This window comes from Corapipo altera, unplaced genomic scaffold (genome assembly GCF_003945725.1).
Source record: "Corapipo altera isolate COAL_440 unplaced genomic scaffold, ASM394572v1 1b, whole genome shotgun sequence".
NCBI lineage: Eukaryota > Metazoa > Chordata > Aves > Passeriformes > Pipridae > Corapipo > Corapipo altera.
This window is the reverse complement of record NW_020884881.1, coordinates 19,318,340-19,340,947: the sequence shown is the minus strand read 5'-3', so window position 1 is coordinate 19,340,947 and position 22,608 is coordinate 19,318,340. Positions and strand designations below refer to the sequence as shown.

General features: G+C 43.6%; 1 protein-coding gene across 2 annotated transcripts in view; it reads right to left on the bottom strand.

Moving 5' to 3' along the window:
- Window positions 1-251: 251 nt before the first annotated feature.
- Window positions 252-22,608, bottom strand: part of SFMBT2 (Scm like with four mbt domains 2) — a 115,724-nt gene continuing 93,367 nt past the window's right edge. For both annotated transcript variants that reach the window (XM_027639811.1, XM_027639810.1), the window contains exons 16-21: window positions 20,928-21,037; window positions 13,904-14,079; window positions 12,176-12,348; window positions 10,156-10,404; window positions 9,339-9,467; window positions 252-7,337 (exon numbers count right to left, since the gene is read on the bottom strand). In XM_027639811.1, coding sequence (XP_027495612.1) covers window positions 7,197-7,337; window positions 9,339-9,467; window positions 10,156-10,404; window positions 12,176-12,348; window positions 13,904-14,079; window positions 20,928-21,037 — 978 coding nt within the window. In that variant the 3' untranslated portion in view covers window positions 252-7,196. The remainder of the gene's footprint in view (window positions 7,338-9,338; window positions 9,468-10,155; window positions 10,405-12,175; window positions 12,349-13,903; window positions 14,080-20,927; window positions 21,038-22,608) is intronic.

The following is a 22,608-nucleotide window of genomic DNA, read 5'->3' as shown; positions in this document are numbered from 1 at the left end:
TCTTGTTTCATGTTCTCCCGTTCTGCTTCTGGGAAGAACTTGCAGGCACATAAACCCAAACCCTGAAGCTTGGCATTTATGGAGTGCTGAGCCAGGGAGTCTGTGCTGTACCTCCCTGGAGGTCTGGGGGTTTAGTGAGGGAAGACTCTGGTCCAGGCAGCTTGGGCACATTCATCAGGCCTTTGTGTGGACTATGCAGAGCACACAGACACATCAAAATACAGCCCAGTTAAACAAAAAACTACGCTGGATGGTTTATTCTTACTTTATTAACAACGTAGCTTACGACTGTTTCAAGTAAAAAGGGGATTTATTTAATTCTGAATAAAAATTAAAATATAACTCTGAATATAGATTTTCACTTATTTACATGAAAACATATATACAGAATAGAATCTTACAGCAAACTAACAACATGCCCTTTGCCCTCTGAACTTTAAAAAGTAAAAACACCAGCATTGATTGATTTATATGTATATATATATATACACATACATATACACACACATATATATACATATATATACACACACATACATATTTGTAACACACCAAAGGGATTTATGTACACAAACTGTAAGTCAGACTTTCAGTACAAACTGGAATTCAAAACAATTCAAGGGTTTCCAACGTGCATCACCACGAAAGGACCATAAACTGCTGGTTGTGGAGAAAATTTCTGCCATTCCGTAAGAAACAGGAGGGTTTAAGTGCTTGCCTTGTCCTACCATGGTACATGAAAACACTCAACTCCCCTCAAAGCCTGCACTTCAGACTTTCACCTCTGTTGGACCACACAGGTGAAGGCTTCTGGAATAACTGCATGTGTTGGCACATCCTGACCAGGTTTGGCAGAACAGGGATTGGGAAATTTGATGCATACATTTATTTATAATGCATAAATTATGAACATTTATATGTCCATAATCTCCAGTGAGACTGGAGCAACCACAAGCAGGTAGGGTGCCTTGGGAATGAGCATTTTCATCCTGTTACATCCTAACACAGAGTATTTTGTAGACCCACAACCTGAACTCAGGGCATTGTCACCTCTTCCTATGGGACAGAGCTCAGATGTTAGCCCAGTATCTCCTATGGAGGTCTGAAAGGTGCAAGAGGAGGTTCTTCAGCCCCCAAAACCCAGTAGACACTCAGGAGTCAAGTACAAGGAAGCAAGGCTGATTTTCTTACTATCCAGCTAAGGGGCCTGGAGACATCTGAACCAAATTTCTGCATCTCCACTGGGAAAGCAAAATATGAACCTTTCAGCATTGTAGCTCTGAGTCTATAATCAGCTTCTTTCCCTCCTCTCACCTGGCCCCTTTAGGGACTCAAAACATCTTTGCTGTGAAAAAGAAAAGCTTCCAGGAACGATGCTCATGGGCCCCAGCTGTGCTTCTCTGTTGTGAGAGGTCCCTCTCCACAAAGATACCTCTCTCCTTCCTAAATCCCACCCTCCCCTCTCCCACATCCTTGGCAGTCATCAAGACCTACCTTCTTCATTGTAAAAATTAACATAAAAGACTAAAAGAAAGAAAGGCCACAAGTATTTAAAACTACAACCCATGTTGGGTTTGTGCAGTTCACGTGTCCCCCACGAGAGAATTCCCGTGCATGGCACCAAACCACTGCAAAACCACTCTTCTTCTGCAGGACAGCTGACATTTAAAGGACTGCTGGGCTGTAAAACCCTCATCTTTGATGACTGGCTCATATTCTATAGGCAGCCATTAAAGTCATTTATACTTCTTGCTGGGGTACTGTACCAAAGCATAAATGAGAATATTAAAAGCTTCTGCTCCTTCATTGGGAGTTCATGAGCACCTAAGGACACAAGCCCTCTCTTGTGAAGTCTGGCAGACTGCAGCTGAATTTCTGCCTACTAGGAGCAGGAGGCATTTCAATTTTCTGATAATTAAGTGCAGGGTTTTTGAATTTTAAGTGAAAAAAAAAATGGTGAAGACTTTGTCCCATAGCCCACCCATTTCTGAGGGCCCTAACACTAACCTCAGTTATTTCTGGATCAAATCCTGAGTAACAGATTCCTTTAGTTTTGGGTCAGCTGATGTGATGAATATTACTGAGGGGAAAATATACATGCATCTACATTTTGAAAGAGTTTTTACATAAATATACTGTACAAAATGTCTCCAAAACTCACAGGATTGGGGGTGAGGGGGTATTTGTTGAGTGTATCTGAGCTAAAAAGTGTACAGTCACAAGTTAAAAAAAAAAAATCCTCATGTTCAAGACATTGCAGATTACAGAAAAATATTTCCTGGAGAAGGGAATCAGCTTTGTAATCCCAAGCAATGGAAAATACAGCATGATGTATCTTAGCACCAAAATGGAGCCCTTGAGACTAAATTTATCCACGTGTAATAAAGCTGGTTTTAATAGTGTTCAGTTGCAGCATGTTCCTCTCTTTTGGCACTTGAATTTGGAAATGAGAGGAACAGTCTGAGTTCATCATTTTCCAGACACACTGCACCAGAGAAGCAAAAAGTATTTGAAGTGGCCTGATTTTACAGAGCTTCTAAAACACTGAGGTGGCACAGCAGCTCTGCCACATTCAATTTTGTGTCCTGCAAAGACCAAGGCAGGCTTTTCAGGTGACTAAATGTCGATCACGGTAGCCCAGCACTGCCTGGTTTGTCTTCCAAGAGCTGAGCTGGTGTTTGCTCCAAACCACAGGACTGGGGACTGCAAAAGTCTGAAGGTTAAAGCCAAGGAATGGTGACTCTCCACATTAAGGCAAATTAGCTGTTTGCCCACAGTGAAATATTAAAGGGGCTTTAGGTGTCTAACTTACTGAGAAACTTTGCAAATCCTAATAAACATCCAGATACCTCTGGCAGTGGGTCAGGCCATCTCAGCTAGGATGTGCATCTGCAAGATGCTTCACTAAGGACAGGGTGTGGAACCATCAGCCTGGATTTTGGTGTTTCCTGAAGGAACCCAGCATTTTTAGGAGGTTTCTGCACCCTACAGGACCAAACTATGAAGGGTTACGGCATGTGGTTAACATGCTGGAGCTGGAGACCCTGAAATCCTTCTCAGAGCTGAGAGGCCATCATGCCTCTGAGAGGTAGAAAAAGCCAGGGTTTAGTCTTCCTGGCATTGAGGAAAAAAATGGGAGTGTGGATGGGAGCTGTGTTTTGGGGTTGAAAAAGGAAAAAGTGCCCTGAAACCAAAGAGAGCATTTTTCCTCAAGGTAGGAGAGGAGCATCCACAAGAGCAGGAGGAAGTCAGGACAGCCAGCCAGGGAATCATGGACATTCCCTAAGTTAATGCTTTAATCCAATTTCAGGAACAAGTGCTTTGGGTCTGAAAACTGGGAATTAGCTAATTCTGTCAAGTTAAGTGCTGAAAGGATTGTGAATGGAGCAGGGACCTGCCCACAGATCTGTTCAACCTGACAGTGCAAGCTCGAAAGGAGCCAGGGCAGATGAGGATGGGCAGGTACCACACACTCTTCAACCCCCTGCTCTTCTTCCAGAAATGACCATCCTTGACCCTGTGCCTGAAGAGAGAGCAGTAACAGGTGCCTGCACACCCTTCTTGTGGGAGTAAAGTGGTCTGTGTGAATGTGCTGCAGTTCAGCATCCAAGAAGAACAGCAGAGTTGCTCTCCAGCCCTTGGGCAATGGCCTTGGATAATCTTCAATTCAGCACTTCACAGCTGTGGCCTTTAGCAGCTGATAACACAATAAACTTCAGGCCTGGATGCCAAATTCAGAACAGGGAGGGGAGAAGATGTGGCTTCACCACTAATATTAGTGTATCTGTGAAGTTGCACCAGCTCTGAAAATTTAACTTAGAACCAGGTCTGGACCAAAAAAACCCACACTTCCAGTGGTTTATACTTCTATATTGCAAAGTAAAGTGATATTTTACCCTAGGAAGATCAGGTTTCTCTCATTTCCTTTGAAGTACATTACTCCAAAGCCTTACTAATGTTCCAGAATTGAAATGAAGTCCAGGCAAGAGTAATTAGTTCCTTCTGATCTCTGCTCAATTCAAGTATACTTGTCCAGCTAAACTACACACCATCCACTTTCCACTTGTGTAAGAAACTGCCCAAGAAACTCAGCTCCAGCTTTTCTTGAAAGCCATCAGTGCAACAGACAGCAGTACCCCAATCCCACATTTCTTCCCAACCTTCAGACTAAAAAGAAATAATAAAGCATTTACCACCCAAGGTAACTTTAACATAAAGATTTCAGGTTATCAGCTTCTCTGAAAGAACAGAGAGTGATAAACAAGGTGACACTGAAGAACAATGAACTGAAAGACAAATTGTGAGGACAAAGAAAACTGAGGAAATAAAAGAGCGGCGCAAGATAAAATTAGAACTCTTTTTTTTGTTGTTTAATAGGTGAGTTTTAAATATGATTTCGCTTCCCTGAACAATCAGTAAAGATTCCCATGTTCTCGGCTCAATGCTTTACCCATTCCCTACTCAGCCAACATCAGAGCTGGTTGCTCTCAGAGTCTGTGTCTGTCTGCTCCCCAGTTTTGCCTCCATGAGTAATTAGCTGCCACAGGAATATCTACAGTTACAAGGTTGATGGAGAAAAAAAATGACATTCTTGCAACATGTCCCAGAAAGCGTTAAATGTCTCTTGACAAATCCCAGAGGCAAGAAACTCCAAGAACATCGGAGCAGCAAAGGATGCTCTGAAGAAGGTGGATGTGGCAAGTAAAGGATCAGTGCTGGGATGCTGTTTAAACAAACAGCCATTCTGCCTCCCTTCCTTGAAATGTCCTCACACGCCAGTTCTCCCGAGAGAATTCTCTCCTGCTGACAGATGTAACACCAGAACTGGGCTGAAGGAAGGAGGAGCTGGGAGAAGCACCCTCCCTGATCTTCTCAGCTGTGCTCTCATTTTGCTGGCTCCAATCCTTTTGTCTTCAGAGATGAAACAAGGAGCAACATTTTTAGGGGACCCTGAGAGGGATCCAAAGTGCTTATCAAACCAGTTGCATTGACACATTTCTCTGCTACTGTCAGTAGGAAATCCAGTCTGAAACCCAGTTTTTTAATGTCTGCCCCACTACAGAACCTTATTCCTGGATTTCTGAGAAACAAAAAACCACCATTTGATGCAGAGGCAACTGCTACTCCCTTGAGTTGGCTAAAACTTGAACAAGACCTTCAGTACAAAGCAACAGCTGAGAATAGATCCAGTCCTGCTGCTCTCCCATGTAAAGAAAATTCTGATGAAGTCTCAAGAGTTGGCAGGATCTGGCCCAGCCTGCAGCACTTCCACCCATCACATTCCTCAGTGGCAAATCAGGAAATTCAGATACACGACAAACAGAGTCAATACTTCTTAACATATTCTCTGGGGCAGATTCCAATGTAGTCCAGAACATTTATTTCTGAAGGTTCCCCCTTCACTCCAGAGAATTTAAGAAAGAAAACTGATGAGGGAGAATGCAGCAGCTTCAGCCTGGTGTTGGTCAGCAAGTTCTTCTGAGCACAGGATGGTCAGCAGGACCCTCTGATCCAAGTCTGCTGCCTCTATACGGGATGCGCTTGACGTGAGGGTTATCTGGCCATAGGCACTGGCTTCAGATTTAGGGCTAGAAGTGACATTTCTTTCTGAAGAGGTTTTCACTGAGTGGGCTTTGGCATTAGGGCACTGTAACAGACCTGTGTATAATTTCCAAGCCGATTCCCTGAGGCCAGGGATCAGGGGTCTGTTTATGGCGTGAGAACAAAAGTCCGCCAGTGACAGTGGTTTTCTATGAAAACAGGCTAAAACAGCACGAACCACTTTTGAAGGGTGGGATTCATTTGCACCTTAAAGTTAGAGCAAAATTCTGACATGATCCCAGTTTGGTTTTTTGGGAGAACTTCTCATCTCTGTGATGCCACCAACCTCTGCTGAGTTAAAGAAAATTCATGCTCAACAGGTGTGACTAATGGTCTCATACATCCCTGCAAAGTAAACGGGATAAAACCAGAAATCCAGGGTGTCCAACCGATTTCCTCGCTCTCTCTGATGTTTTACCCTGTTTGGCATGAAGCCAGCCCCCAGTTTCACTAGCCAAGGTGGCACTGGACACTCTGGGGGCTTTATAAAGAAACAGAGAACCATTAAGGTTGGAAAATACCTTCAAGATTATTGAGTCCAATCTCTGAGTGATCACTACCTTGTCAACTAAAAAACAGCACTAAGTACCAGGTCCAGTCATTAAATATAGACCATGTTTGATTGGATCCTAAACACTGTGGTTACACAGCCTGAAAAGACTGATGCTTTTTACTCCCACTCTGCAACCAGATTCATGAAGGTGCAGATGAAACCAGCATTCCCTCAACAATCTCATCATTAAATCTGAACAGCCTTTTTTTTTTTCACCCTGTGGGGCTCAAAGTCAGGTCTTTGAACTGACTTGCATTTAAAAGGATGGGCTTGACTATGAAAGCTTTCATGTTCCTGTACAAGAATGGAGCATTGTACAGATCCCATCACAGAGACATTCAGCTTATTGTGCAGAGCCAGCATGGCTCAGGATGTGCCACCAGGTCTTGTGTCACCCCTGCCAGTTTGCTGCATCTTTGTCTGATCCTGTAGAGACCATGGGTTGAGTTCTGTTTCACAAATCACTCAGGAATAACACAGCGGATGACTGGTGTAACACTTTGTCCTTTTGTAAAACTGGAGAGGCAGGAGAAAACAAAGCCCATTGATCACCAGGATCAAATTTGCAGTAAACCTCAGGTAATGCTACAAACAATCACTTACATTTCAATATGAAAGAAGTGTGCCAAGAGTTGGCCAAAATAAATGTTCATGTTCAGAAATTGGCTTAGACAAACCATCACCATCTGACCCTTCTCCTTGGTGATGTGTCTGCCACAAGTAGGTTTGTTTTAAGGACGACAAACCATCTGATCCATGCTGGCCCTGCACCACTGGGTGACAGGTTGGTGAGGCTCCTGAGGAGGGGTGCCAGCAGTCTCTCGGTGTGCTTTACAAGTATAGAAGAATTAGTTCCATTTGTTGCTAGTTCTCCTTTATGTTTGGGTATTTTTCCCCCTTCAGATTAATTCCCAGTGCTTCCAATTCGGCACGTTCTTGGAAAAGAAAAGGGATATGGGGAAAAAAACACCCCTTGAACCGGTTGAAATGTTAAAAAAGAGCAGGAACAACAGGGAGGACAGAAAGAAGTGGAGAAGTGCAGTCAGTTGGCATATTGTGCATAGAACGCAACTTTTACTCGCTCGATTTGGTGGCACAGTTTGATGGCTGGACCGAGCTTCAGCTCCATGCACTCCTGCACCGTGGGCAGTGTCAGCAACAGAAGGGCTTGGCCATCGATGTCCTGGGAAAGAAAAGACAGGGAAAATGTGAGGCTTTTTTTGTGGAATCTTGGGGCAGAAAGTATAACCAAGTTTGGAGAAGCAAGACAGGAAGTTTGCCCCAAAAATTAAAGGTTGTCCTCTGCCCTTTTCTCCCACTTTGGTGCTGCCCATCTTCTTTCTCAGGGATACATCATGCTTTTCCAGAAGTTGTCTAGTGTGTCTTCATAGGCTCTTTCACCTTCCAGTTTGGGAAGAGCCTGCCAGCTGCTGAAATGAGGGATCACCTTCTAAAGAAACCCTGCAGGGTCCATGGAGACCTGATCAGTCCCATTTTATGCCTGAGGAACTGAAATAGGGGTGAGGCTGCAGAGAGCACACCAGGAGACACAGGAGGCAGCTGAATGGAGAAAATGATGACGGTCCCTCTGCCAATTCAGACCATTCTCCCAACTCCTCTGGCCCATGATTTGCTCAGCACTGGTTTATTTCTGGCTTGTTCCATGCCATGTTCCCCGATCCACCCAGGACCTGCCTTGTTCCACTTTAGCTGCTGAATGACCAAGACAAAGGGGCCAGGACTGCCTGGAGCCCTTGCAACTTCCAATGTCCCAAAATGGTGTAGACTGGAAGGGACCTCTGGAGGTCATGTCTTTCCCTATGCACCAAATTCCATGAGTTAGCACCCCAGATGAGCAACTTTACTGGGGACCACTGCTGGCTTTATGATCCCCTTCTTAATTAAGAAGCTCAAGTCCTCTTTATTCTTTAAAGGACTGAGAAGCAGACAAGCAGGCTACAAAACTTCTTTTTACTCCTTAGGGAGGATCAGAGTCTATGCACAACAACTCACACAAACTCCCCAGGACAGCCCTGATTAGTCAGAATTGCACACAAGGAGGATTTGGACACTTTAAGTGCTGCTTTGATCAGGACTGTCCATGGCTAAGGTTCTTCCTCCACTCAAGCTTCATGGCATAGCCCATTGCACCAGAGCTTCACAAGGAAAAGCTCCAGTCATGTGTGTTTGATTAAAGTCCTTATAAAACTCTCTGGCAAAGAAGAGGAATGGTTGGTTTTCAAGCCCTGGAGTTATTCCAGGATTATTAACAAATGGTTGGAGCACACTGTGACACAGTGACTACACCATCCTGCTATGGAGAGTTTCAGCCTTGCTCTAGACTCACACTTCACCTTCTCCCAGTCGAAGGCAGCTGCCTCAGGTACAGAGTTATTCTTGGTGAAGAATCAGAGACAGTTCAATGTGCAGTTGGCCATACCACTGATTGCCATCAGCCATGGCCTAATTAGCCACACTTGTTTCTTCCTATGATTTGCTTGCGCTGCCCTTCATTTTCAGCAGTGGCTGCTACTCATTAGCCAAGAAATGGCTCTTTCCATATAAATTTTACCCATTCACACTGGTTTGAGATGAAGAGTATTGGCTTCTGCTCCTGCAAACCTTTCTGCTTAATGGAGAGATGACTGGCATCTCCTAAAATCAGGTCATCCAAGGGCCTGACTGGAAAATCTTCAGAGGAATGTAGGTAGCAATTAGATGTCTACATACTCAAGGCAGCTAGGTGTTAATGAAAAAATTCAGGCCAGTTTTGGGTTCAAGCAGCATTTTTCTGCTTCCCAGGTAAATAATTTAAAACAGGGTGGAACCCATGTGGCCAGGAGAAAGTTTGCCATGTACCAGAAAACCACTACCTGTTTTACACTGAGGTGCTTACCCATGTGATACCAGAATGGCACTGTGGGCCTTGGCATGAAATGTCTAAGCCTGCTCAGGACTCAGACTATTGAGTTTCTGGTCTCTCTGAGGATCTGGCAAGGATCTGACTCCAGTTTCCAAGGGTTTTCATGCCGCCAAAATCTGTGCTACAACATGGCCTGAAGAGATCTAAAGTTTGGTCATAATACCTTTATCAAAGGCCCAGGCCCAGCTATCAAGGTGGTATGTGCTGTGATTTGAACAGACACCACAGACACAAAGAGACAAGTTACGTAAAGACTTCTACCTGCTCCTGAAATATTTTGGCAAGGGGTGCGCAGTCGGTGAGTTTAATGAACCTCACAACATCTGTCACAGTCCACTCCAATGGGTTACTGTCCAGGACAAGCTTCTCTTCCTCTTCTTGCTTAATTTCCTGCAAACAAAAAAAACCCAAAAGCTTTTACAAAGCAAACTACCTTGTGTGGAGAACCAGGGCAGGGGTGCCCTCCTCAGATGAGGAAGGTTTGGCACTGCACTGGTGTGGCCTCACCTTGAATATTTTGGCAGTTTTGGTCACTGCAATATTAAGAAAGGTATTAAGCTCTTAGAGAGTGTCCAAAGGAGGGCAACGAGTATGGTGAAGGGCCTTGTGGGGGAAGTGTGTGAGGAGTGGCTGAGGGCACTTGGTGTGTTCAGATGGAGGAGACTGAGGGGAGACCTCACTGCAGTTACAGCTTCCTGGGGAGGGGAAGAGGAGGGGCAGGCACTGATCTCTGCTCTGTGGGGACCAGGGACAGGACTCCAGGGAATGGCCTGAAGTTGTGTCAGGGCAGGGTTAGGTTGGACATTAGGAAAAGGCTCTTCCCCCAGAGGGTGGTCGGGCACTGACCAGGCTCCCCAGGGCAGTGTTTACAGCACCGAGGCTGACAGAGTTCAAGAAGCATTTGGATGATCCTCTCAGGCACATGGTGTGACTCTTGGGGTGTCCTGTGCAGGGCTAAGGGTTGGATTCGATGATCCCTGTGGATCCCTTCCAACTCAGCATATTCTGTGATTCTGCGACAGGTAACTTAGGAAGAATACTGCTATTAATTGGGGATGAAGCCTATGGACACACTCACTTCCTTGACCTGTGAGCACTTCTCTGCCTCGCTGTAGGAGTGGGGCTGTGGTCTCCGGCTCCGCCGGGCCCTCTCCGTGGTGGGGGGCCTGTCTGACTCGGTGCTGCTCCTCAGGGTGACGGCTCGCCGGGGCCTGGCTGAGGGCACCTCGGCCGAGGATGTGTCCGTCTGGTCATCCCGGAGCTCCGAGCTGGTCTCCTCACTTCCCGTCTCATCCTCCATCGCGTCCGGCTCGTCATCTTCGCTCTCCTGCGCCAGAGAAACAGCGTCCAGGCTCGGAGATTAATCCAGTAGCAAACCAAAAGGCACTGGGTCAAACTGCATGCCCGTGACCACGCTTGTCCAGGGTGACATTTACTGTAACCCAATTACCTCATTTTCATTACAGTGCTAAGTAAATTAGCCCTCGACTTAGATTTGTTATGAAATGTAGACGGAAAAAAAATGCACAACGGAAAGTCCTTTTTCTCCTTCCAACTAAAGGTCAACAGCAATAACTCATCTGGCATGAAATGTTCCTCTGTTGGGCTGGTACCTCAAAACCCGTGGCACTGCAGATGAGTAGGAGGAGGGGAAATGGAAAATTCTAAAGGGATAAAATGAAACTCAGGTTGCTCGAGATGAAATAAGATCAGAAATAGGCTGAAATTTATACCTTCACATTGCTTCAAAGTGTCATGGGTGTTACTGGTATTGAAAGGAAGGAAATTTTGGTGCCATTTAAAAATATTTAGATGTACAAGTACTAAATCAAGTACTTGATTTCTCAGCTGACATTTCCATAAATCTCAGGGGAGAAGAATTCACCCAGATTTCCCTGCTTTCAGCCCAACACCTAACTGCTGAAGGGGAAGCACAAACTTCCATTTAAAGGATATTATACCGGCTTCTCGTTATTTCTGTCACACAGAGCTTGCAAGCACACACCAACTGATGGGAACTGTGCATTTTCGACTTTATATATACATACACTGCCCAAATGGTTTCGACAGCTTAGTTCTGATCAAAGTGTGAGCATGCATGCAAGCCACATGCTCAGGTCTTGAGTGAAAGAGCAGTTTTAGACAAAGACAGTTGTATCAGCTGACAGGTTGAAAAACTTGGGTAATGGTTGATTTAGGCTTAAGTTTAAGTTCCTTTGAAGCAGGTATAATCTGAGGAAATGAAGCAGAACTACAACTAAATGAGGACCAAGCCATGAAGATGCAAGCAATCAACTGAAAGCTGAGTAAAATAACCCCCTCCAGCCCAAGCAGAGGGAATTGAGGTAAATCAGTTTTATTTCACATTGCACAAAGCTGCAATCACTGGTACTCAGCTGAGGAAGGGAAACCACACATGAACTTTGTTATTCTTATCATGGGAAAACCACCCAGAAACAATCCACATAGAACTAATTCTGCTCCAGACTGTATTTGGACACGAATCATTGCTGAAGTTGAGATCCTGTTAGATCACACAACATACTGAGGCCTCAAATACCCTGTATTGGGGACACAAACCACTTGTCTGTATTCTAAAGCTTCTAAAGTTACTATTGCTTGATGTTATGAGCCAAAAAATATTACCAATAATTAATGAAAAAATAAAATTCCTTGAAACCACAATGGCTCGTGAGCTATTTTTATTTATTATAATATTTGGACATCCTAGACATGAATCTGGTAGATGCTGTGAAAAGCATCTAAGAGGCTAATCTGCCTGCTTACAAGGAAGCAAAAGAAAACAAAGATATAATATTAGGCAGCATGTTAGTCAGTGAGCATTAGGAAGGTGGGAGCAAAAAATCTAGAGTTTGCTAACTCTAAAATGGACAAGGTAAAAATCCCCAAAGTGTCCCAATAAAACCAGTCTGATGTTAGAAGAACAGAGTAGCAAAGAAGGAAGGATTCAAAACAGAAAATTAGGAAAATGGAAGTGTCTGGGTGTGCTGAGAAACCCCACATAAGGAAAATGCAGAATGAGGGACAAAAACAAGCACCAAGGGGCTTCTGCTGATTTACCCCTGTGCAACACATACCTCTGCAGAGCCTGCAGCATTCGAATCAACAGCTGATGATCTCCTTTTCTTCTGCACAAAGATGGATTTCCGCCTTTTCCTGCGTCTGGCTGGCTTGACATGGCCACTTTTCATGTTGTTATTTTCCCCAATTGGTGGCTTAATGATTTTTTTCCTCTTCCCATAGTAATAAGCTGGAGAAATGAAGCAAAATGCCCATAAAAAGCTTTAACCACCAAAGGAAGGAAACTTTGGTGTGCCTCTTGCTGCAGATTCAGGACTGCACTCTACAGGCACACTTTAAACTTTAAAATACAGTGATATGGAAAAAATGTCCAGTGTAAATATAAGATGTCATGTCGGACCAGCACAGAGTGTTACAGCTCTTGTGTATCCAGATTTATTGATGATGAGTGAAGAATTCAGAATTTAACAATATGTGTTTAGGTAAAGCTTCCACTAAGCCGAGCGGCGACTTGGAGGGAGAGAGGCCAGTGTGTTTCAGATCTGATACAACGCAGATCTTTGTGATTTAACAGCCTTAGACACACTTTCACTTGCTAATGTTTTCAGCAGAAAGTGGATAGGGCCAGCAATTCTCAATCACACATGAAGGAACAGGTTTTTATTGCCTTCAACTATTTTGTGGCCCAAGCTGAAGTTAAGGATGTGAGAGTCCTCTGACCTTACACTGGGTGCTTGTGTTAAATGCATTTTGACATGCTCTGGGGGTGAAAGATACTCTGCCTTTGACCAGCCAGGGTATCCCAGGACAGCTAAAATGGCACTTGGCACCCATGTCAAAGTTTATAACTGACCAAGTTGTTCATCAAATCAATGGAGTTTTGAGGAACAATTCATGCAGCCACATACCACCATCAGCTTTGAGATGAGACCATCCCAGCTGGAGCTCCCCCAACTGCACTCCTCCAGCTCTCCATTTCCTACCAGCAGGAGTCTAGCTCAGGTGTAGACTTCTACAGAAACCCATCCTAAGTGATCTGAGTATCTCCCTGAGCCTGTTTCTCCTTTTACTCTGCCACCAACCAGAAGATAATTGCTTTAAATCAATCTTATTGCTTTTTGCAGCCTTCGTGGAAGAAGGATAGCACTCACTTCCAATTTCCTGACCTGCCTGAAGAGCCAATAATATCAGTAACATTGACAACAAGTGCTATACACATGCCTAACTGTACACAAGCCTTCCTGTATGGGCAGGAACATGTTTAAATATTAAACACCCTGAGCAGAGAGAGTTAATGCTCCCAAACTCCTTCCACCACCTCAGCATTGTGATAGTGCCCTGTGCTGGTGCATATGCCAACAACTCTTCACTGAGTTGGAAAGGATTCATCTCACCTAACAAAGCTGTCTCAGATATAGCAGTTTAAATCTCATCTTACCACTTACAGGTTCCTTTTATGTGCTCTTCATGTTAACTTTACATATCAAGAAAACTCAATACTTCCAAAAATTAATGACTTTCAAACAGATACACTCCGGTGGAGTGAGATGGATGGTTTCCTGGAGATGCCTGTTTCTCTGTACAGAATATTAAAGGAACATGTGGGTGGCCTGTTCAGGATTAAATAACTGCTCTTAGACGAGATGAATCCTAATCAGTATTAACAATATTACACAGTAATACCAGTATTAACAGCATTGCACAACTCCTGTTCTTCATCACACACAATCTCCCACTGCTCTGATTCCCAGCTGGCACCAAGAGGCATTTTGGCCAGTACTCACTGTACTTGGTTTTAGTGTGAATGGAGCAGTTCTCGGGGCAGACTTCGGCCACCAGCACAGGGCTGAACAGGTTGGGGCAGCACTCCAGCTTGGCACAGACCCTCCTGCAGAAATCTGCCACCTGATCCGACGTCCGCACAATCTTAACAGTTGCCCTGTAAGTCTTCCCTCTGTACCTAGAGAAGAGTGAAAAATCCATGTTACCAGTCAAGCAACACCCTCTTATGCTCCAGACCAGACTCTCCTCTGTTAGGGGAGTGACTTTCCTTGGGAGAGTGTCTCTCTTGGGAAGGCAGGCAGAACAGGTCTGTTTGTTTCAGTTGCTTCATTTCAGATGGATGTGAAGAAGGAAAGGTTGAAATAAATCAGAGGCGTGGACATGATTCGGGAAGGAATGCATGTGCAGTCTGGCTATGTCTGTAGATATGGCAAAAGATAGAAAAAAATCTCAGTAGGTTTGGTGAGGAAGGATACTACACAGGACAGCAAGCCCATATGATGAAGTGATGCAAAGTTTTTGGGAGGGGATGTAGTCTCTCTTCATACACTGACCCATGATGAGATGCTTTACATCCCTTGCAGAGCTTTCTGGTCAGCACCCTGTGTTTGGGCACTGGAGATGGTACTTTTGGTCTTCTCCATTGCCATCTTTCTTGCTCCCATACAACACTCCAGCTCCCAACAATCCCACTGTGCCATCTGTGGCTACTGGGACACTGTGAGGAAGTATCTGAGTGAAATGGTTCTCTCTTCCACACAGGGTCCAGATGATTTTGGCACTCTGAGATATGGACAATACAAAACCCAAGGACCTCACCAGGAATATCTGGAGTTGTGTAATGGGGCTGCAGCAACAGGCCCTAAAAACTGACTCCTACAGGGAGAAACCTTAGAGCAGAAACCTGCAATGAAAGGTTTGTCTTAAATTTGTTATGCTACTAAAACATTTATTTCCGTGTTTTAATACAAAGTGTTTCTGAGCGATAAATGGCTAAGAAAGATACAGTTACACCCCTGCTGTACTACACTGTAGATGTGAACTCTGAAAAACCAATTATCCCCATAATTTATTAAACAGCAGCACCAAGCTATCGTAAACAGTGAGATAAGGCTTTTAAAACATCTCTTACACGTCTTGGGGAATGCAACACAAGAGACAATCACACGAGTGCCTGGTGTTATGGCATTATAAATGTGCCCAGGGAAGAGAAAAGTGACACACACGAAAGAAAAAGAGGGAGAGACAGCAAAAGAAAGATTACTGGATGGGAGGCAAGGAAAGACAAAGATACAGTCATCAGGAAAAAACGAGACAAAGCATTTTGGAGTGTGTTCAGATCCATAAATTCCTAGCAGGGAATCAGCTGGTGATAGTCAGATACGGAAGAGGAAAAGGAGGTGGTGGTGGTGCAACAATGTTGTGGCCTGAGCATTAAAATATGCAGCATGTGCCCACACTCCATTCCCTCTCTGACGGTTTCATTGAGTCACACAAAGCAACTGGAACACCATCTTTTGCTGCACTCCCTTCCCAGCAGCTTTTTCTGGAAACACTGGACTGTGGGAAAAGTACTTGAAACTGCGGTACAGAAAGTGTTATAAAGGAGAACCCAAATGAAACTTGGGTCTGAGAATAGCCCAGTCTACCCACCCTCACATCATGAAAGACTCAGTCCAAACTATCGCCTCAACAAAAAACTCTTCCATAACCTGAATGAGCATTTCCACGAGGTGCCAGGCTCTGATATCCTATTTGGGGCCTGACCAAGGACCTCAAGCCATGGAGACAATCCTGGATTCAGTCTCATGAATGAACGAATGACTTTATGAGCCAACTTTTCACACACCTTCAGAGGCCTGGACAGATGCTGTAAAATGGAAAACTGTTCCTTCCAGGTACAGAGAACTGTTATCCCAGCTTCCCTATAAAACAGCTGCACAGGCAGGCTTGGCTAAAGAGAGTTTGGCAATACTTAATATCAAAAGATCAAATTCCACAGGTATTTGAATATATCTACTTAAAAATGTTTTATATTTCTTTCCAATGTGTTTGAAGAGACTCCTGCCCTTATTACTTCTCCAGGAGCCATTAGGTTTAACAACAGCCCAGAGCACTGGGTCAGTAAGCCTGACTCTTGTGACAGGCTGCAGAATTTCACTATAATACCTTCATCTCAACCCAAATAACTTTGGTTGGACTTCCAGACAAGCAGCAGCCTCCCCTCAAGGGTCTCCACACTGGAAGAAAGCTGGCAGAAGGAGCACCTGTACCTATAACTCATGTGCTTACAGCTCATTTTAGGTCTGGATGTGTCTGAACTAAACTTACATTTATTTGTCCTTGTTCTGACTTTCACTACCAGGATGAAAAGACTGTGTCTGGTTTTGTTTCCTTGCAAACGCGCTATAATCAAATTGCCTCTTGATCTTCTTTCTTACAAGCTAAGAAAGCTGCCTGATGGGTATTATTCAAGGATGGCTGACTTTTTCTAACTGTGTGCTTCCTATTGTGTTTGCCTGCCCAGAAAGGACCCATTGTACTACAGAGCCTGCTGAAAGGAAAAGATGAAACCAGGAAAATGAACAACTGACTGATTTCATAGTCTGCTTTGAATGCAACACACATGTTAATTAACAGAACGGATGGTAAATGGAGATCACTATGACTGCAGTGATCAGTCTCAATAACCCAAGGTGTTAGTACTGGCCACAGCAATATTTTTTACATAATTTTGGCCTTGGTAGCCCCTCTTTCAACTATAAACCAGGTTCTATTAATATTTTCCATATTCCTCACACACTGAAGATTTTTAACACAAGCACCACCAAATGTAATCTGAGCTGTTCTAGGACAGCCATGTGCAAGGAGCTCATTTGGATATAATCAGAAAACCCTTTTCCACCAGCATCTCTCAAAAAATTACCAACTTCTGATACTCCTATGGATGTTTTTATACCAGGACTATCATCCCAACCACGTGTAACTACCAAGTAATCTGCACACACAGCATGGCAGCAATGGAGACTTGGAAAACTGCTGTGTCAAGGACAGTATTTTCAATTTTCTTTGAAATCACTGTTCTTTTAAAAAATTATTTTTCAGCTAAAACCAAAGAAATCTTCCTTCTCTCTTTATCTGCCCTCAGATCCCAAAACTGGAGAAAACCTTATGGCTGAAACTACTTCCACGAAAAATACACTTGGGATCTTTGCTGACCCACAAGCGAAACTATTAAATGAACAGTATTTTTTCTGCACCATCATTCATCTGTTGAAGCTTCCTTTTGTCCTAAAACAGATCAGAGGTTCATCAGAACACAATATCTTCCAGGAGCTCCACTTCAGGACTGTTGTGTGATGGCACAAAAAGTCTTGTGCTGAAGACACTTCAAACAGCAAGAACACCAAGATTACCCTCATTTTCAAAAGTCCCATTCTAAGGAGTTCTGACAGTTCTTGAGACTAATTTGAACAACTCAGGAGCTAAAAGTCTCGATTTCCCTTGGGGAGACCAAAACCTCCTGTCTATTCTTTTGCAAGAAATTTGCATTTTGTCTTACTACCTGAAAGTCCGCCAGACATAAGAAGAAACTTCCTTCAGAGCTACTTAATCACCCAGTGACACTCTGAACTCCTGAAGACAGGATTCAGAAAGGGAACTGGAATGCTCTGGTTGTAAAGGCACGTTTCGTAAGTCTCCTCCTGAAATAAAGGGTTCAAGTCATTCCACTGGTCCTAATGACTTCCCTCCAGTATTTGGCACAGAAGGCCACCTGGTCACATTAATTCCTCCTTGAAGTGCTTCAGAGGCAGAGCTGATGTGGAAGAAAAACCAAATCACGCAAGCTGTAGCTTTGTACTGACCTTTGAGGAGACCCATTGCTAACTGGCTGCCACCTGGACTTCATGTCAATGATTGTGTCCAGTTAACTTTCCACTCATCACACACACGTTCAATCTTTATCTGCACAGCTTGGCTTTAAGGACACTGTGGGAGACTGTGTGGAAAGCCTTGCTAAAATGAACATAAATTCATTTCCACTGTTTTTTCCTCAACCACCAAACCAGTCATCTCATCACATCAGGCACAACTCGACCTTTGGTTCTTGCCAGTCACCTACTGGTCCTGCATGCTCTTGGAAATGGCTTCCAAGAGTATTTCCCTATAACCTTCCCAGGAATGTTAGGCTGACAGCCTGCACTTAGTTGGATTCTCCCTCTTGCCCTTCCCAAGAAGGGATGTGACGCATTGCCTTTTCCCAGATATCAAAAAACTTCCCTCATCCTTCCAAACATGACAGTGAGTGGCCTTGCAATGACATTACTCTCAGGCAGAGCTGGCTGCACCCCAACTGGTTCCATGCACTTGTGCACACCCAGTTTGCAGTTTCCAGTGTATTTAACTACTTTTCCACTTACTGTGGGTAACATTTCACTCCCTCAAACAGGATCAGGGACCTGGGAGGCTTGAAAGCAACCCTTACTAGCAAAGGCTGAGGCAAAGAAGACTACAAATACCTCAGCATCACCTACCACAAGTGAAAGGCAGTCTTCTAAAACATCTGCAGTAAAGAGACTTTCTTTGAAATGCAGCCTCATAAATAAGCAATGATGTCTGAGACAGGGGTAAATATTCCTAGACTTCAGCTACTGGATTTGAGCAGCAATCAAAATTTCATTTAGTGGAGGTGTCCAGAAACATTCATATATCTTATTTTGATCAACTGGGCTTCATACAAGACCCAATACACTGGTACTGTTTATATCCAAAGTCCTTCAAAAAAATGTAAGTCCAAACAACCCCACTTACAGCCTTTAGAAATTAAAACCCTTAAAAAGCACAAAGTCCCTCGAGCATTTTATGTAAAATTGGGAAGGCAAATCTAGATGTAGGCACTGAACTTAAAGCACCAAAACTATGAGGGCTGAATGCCTACAGCTTCGGCTGGCCCTCCTGGGAATTCAGAGGATCAAGCCTGACATTTCTAACTCATCATCACCAATAAATCAGGTTTGACTATTTTCATGGAAAGCCAGCAGCGCTGATGGGAAATGACTGCCCTCACACATTGCAGACACATCCCTTTGGACAATCTAAATTGTTTATCTTCTTTGCAAGGTGAGCGTAATTGATTCTGCTCTGGTCACTGAAGACAGCAGAGCAAACTAAACACAGGCTGCCCCAGGACTGACATAATGCATTCCTGCCAGGGCATGATTTGGCATTTGGGCCAGTGGGAAAAACAGCCTTCTCTTCTCCTCACCACCCTCCTCCCTCCCCTTTGCTCTACCTCACTGCACCGTCACCACAAACAAACAACAACATTGCCGAGATCCAAGGAGGTGTCAGTTCCCATCAGGAGGAAGGAGGTGACATGACATGTCACACGACAGCAGCGCTGCTCCAGCTGTAGAACTGTCATCATTAGCAGCAAGGCACCATCAGAAGCCCGTGTAGCTGGAAGTTGGGATACACAGGCTCATTACAGGTCTCTGTTTAAGCTTCTGGAGCGTAACTGACTGTCACACCTGATGTAATGTGTCATGTGCCCTTTGTATGTTCCACAGTGTCTGATTTCATGACCATGTTTTGCTTTCTGCTCCTGAACAATCAAATGCAATTAAAACTTCTTGATGAAGCAACTCAAGCAAACTCAGGAAGTCCTAGGGCAGCCAGACACTCTTGGAGCATATCAACCTGCTGTCATCCACATCTAGAAGCTCAGTTCTTTGCAGGGCAGGATATTAAGATGGGGCATTACAACGAGATCTCACAGCTGTAGGAGTGTAAGTACCTGTTCTATGTACCTGTAGAGTGCATTATCTGAAGTTTGGCAGTACAAGGTGTGGGAGCCTGGAATCAGTGGAAAGCAGGTCATGGACAATGACTTGTTTTTTTATGAAAATCTGCTTTTAGATTTCCATCCACAACATTTTAATTGACAAACACAAAAGCATGACTTTACACACGGGCGAAAGCAGCAAATTAAAAATGATATTTTCTAGTAGCTTTTCATTTCTACTTGCACTCCTCCTTCACAAAAGCAGTTTAAGAGTATGCAGAATAAAAGGTTCTGAATTCTTTCCCTCAAACAGAGAATGCATGAACTTTCTAGAGTATCTGCATGGGCCAAGATCAAATACAATAGCAATCAATAGTGCTGTATGTGGCAGCCAATCATTTCTAATAACCAAAAGAAAATTGCTTTTCTTTGAAAAAGAGTAACAGAGTTCAGTAAAAAGGGTGAGCTTCACTGCATTTAACTTCAGCACTCAGAAAGTCAAGGTGACCATTAGTCAAGGAAGAGAGCTGTTTTCAAAGAACTGTTTGTTGACATCCATCTTGAAGTGGGAAGAATTGCTCTTCAGAGGGACTCTGGAGAGAGCTGAGGTGAGACTCCCCTCTTTTAGAGAGACAATGGTTAGTGAAATATATCCTAACTATATCCATTAAACAAAGAAGACATAAATGAGTAGATTTTAAAGTTGGAAAGAGAAATTGAGTATTTACTAGACACATATTCTAGAAAGGCATCAAATCTCGACCTGAATCTCCAATTTGCTACTATTTTGTCCCAATCAGCCTCCTGCTAAAAAATGTGTCCCTGCTAATTTGTCTGAACTTTTTTTTGCACCATTCATTCTCACCAGTTTTTTCTGCATTAGCCTGACAGGCTCTATATTAAAAACAGCAATACTCCTACATTTAGAAAGCCAGGAATTGAGTTAATTCAGTAATAACCAAGCTTATAAGAACAGCTTATCATAAAACTCAGGACTTCACTTCATCAAAAACTGGATGGCTGCTTGGAGAAAGACAATAGAAATGAACTGTTCAGGTGAATATTTCATTTCTGAAGTTGCTATAGAAAGAATCAAATAATTCAATGAAGCAAAAAGATAATTAGAAAAGTAAAACTCTCACGATAGAAAAAAAAATCTTTTCTTCTCTCCTTTTCTTTTCTTCTTAGTCAGTTCCATTTTTGAAACCTCCCAAATAAAAGAACACACAGTGAAGACTTACTTTGCTTTAAGTGTTTCCTCTTGGAAATTCCACTGAGGGTCTTCCACTAGCTGCAGTTCTCGTAAAACACTCCCTGGCTTGTAAGCTGCATTGATCACCATGCTGAGAACCTATTGAGAGACAAAACCAACAACACTGATGGGTCTAAAAGCAGTCCTTGACCACACTGAATATGGTCCCAGGTGCTGCACAGACAAGAGCAGCTTACAGGTCCCTATTTGTGTCCAAAATTGCACGGGGTAAGTCCTAGATGCAATGAGTAGAGGTCCCAGAGTGGATCAATGTGTATTGTAGGTGACACCTGAGTCTGATATGGTAAGTGCATTAAATGATGCCAGCTAACCCCAAAAACCTCCTGCTCATCAGTAATTTTTGTCTCTCTTGTGGAAAGACAGACACTCTCTCCCATTTGTTGCATCTATAGAGGCTCGATTTAACAAAAAAAAATGAAAATAGTTCTGAAAGCACAACCAGGTACAGTGTCAGTGCACCATCACATACTGAACATTGAAGGGAAATTCATACACTTGAGGTCAGCAATATGCTTAAATGCCTGAGTGCTGTGTGCCTTGACTGTATTAGCAGAATATTAATGAAGTCTACACAAAAAGAGTTTGCAGGAGGTGTGCCTGAAACCCAGTGTGTGTCCACTCTGTACAACAAAACACATGTGCCAATCCATTTAATCCAAAGTCACCGAGAATAAAAATGATTCCTTCTATTGGCTCAGGGAATCCAAGCTTTAATAGTCTACGCTTGGCCTAGGGAGATAAACACAAGAAAAACAAATCTCTGAACAGCACCAGACCAGTGTGTTTGAACACTCTGAATTGTGTGCACATGAATGACTCCACAGTGAGTCTGGATTGGTTTTCATCTAATTTAGCTCTTTACCTAATGCCTGTTCTTAATTCTTTGGGGGCCTGCAAATGATTTCAGTATGATTAACATCTTAAAAGTTTCCCCAGCACCCATAAACGCAGTTCATCAGAAATGAAAAAATAACTAGGTCATGCTACAAAGACCAATGTGTTTATGTTTGGGTTTTGTCTTTTTTCCTTTGGGTTGATTTTTTTTTTCTTTAAATCCAGCAACCTGAGGATTTGCTAACATTTTGAAAACCCTGTAGGATTAATCATTTCCAGGTAAGGGCTTCACTTAATGCTGCTCAGTACCCTGTAAAATGGCATTAGTTGGAATTGCTTGGATAGGTTATTTACCAGATGCAAAATTTAATCTATCCTTGGGCCCTAGGAAACATTACTCAAACCACTCTTCAAGAAAGTACTGTTAGAGACACCAAAGTCATGCCTAATAATAGCACCAACATCTTATGCAGCTCTGATCATCTGTACATTTCAGAGCACTCTATAAGGAAGGGCAGGAGCACAGTTCCTACCTCATACACAGGGAAACTACTACACAGATTTACCTATAGCTCTCCAGCTGTTTCTATTTCATCACACAACCCTTTACACTAGTTACCAAGCCACACTGATTCCAAGAGAATGGTTGATGAGAAGCTCGTTGCAGTATGAGAAGCTTGGCGTGACCTGGCAATGTGAGCTGGAAGCCCTGGAAGCCAACTGTGTCCTGGGTTGCATCCCCAGGAGCATGGGCAGCAGGTGAGGGAAGGGATTCTGCTCTCATGAGACTCCACTTGGAGTGCTGCATCCAGCTC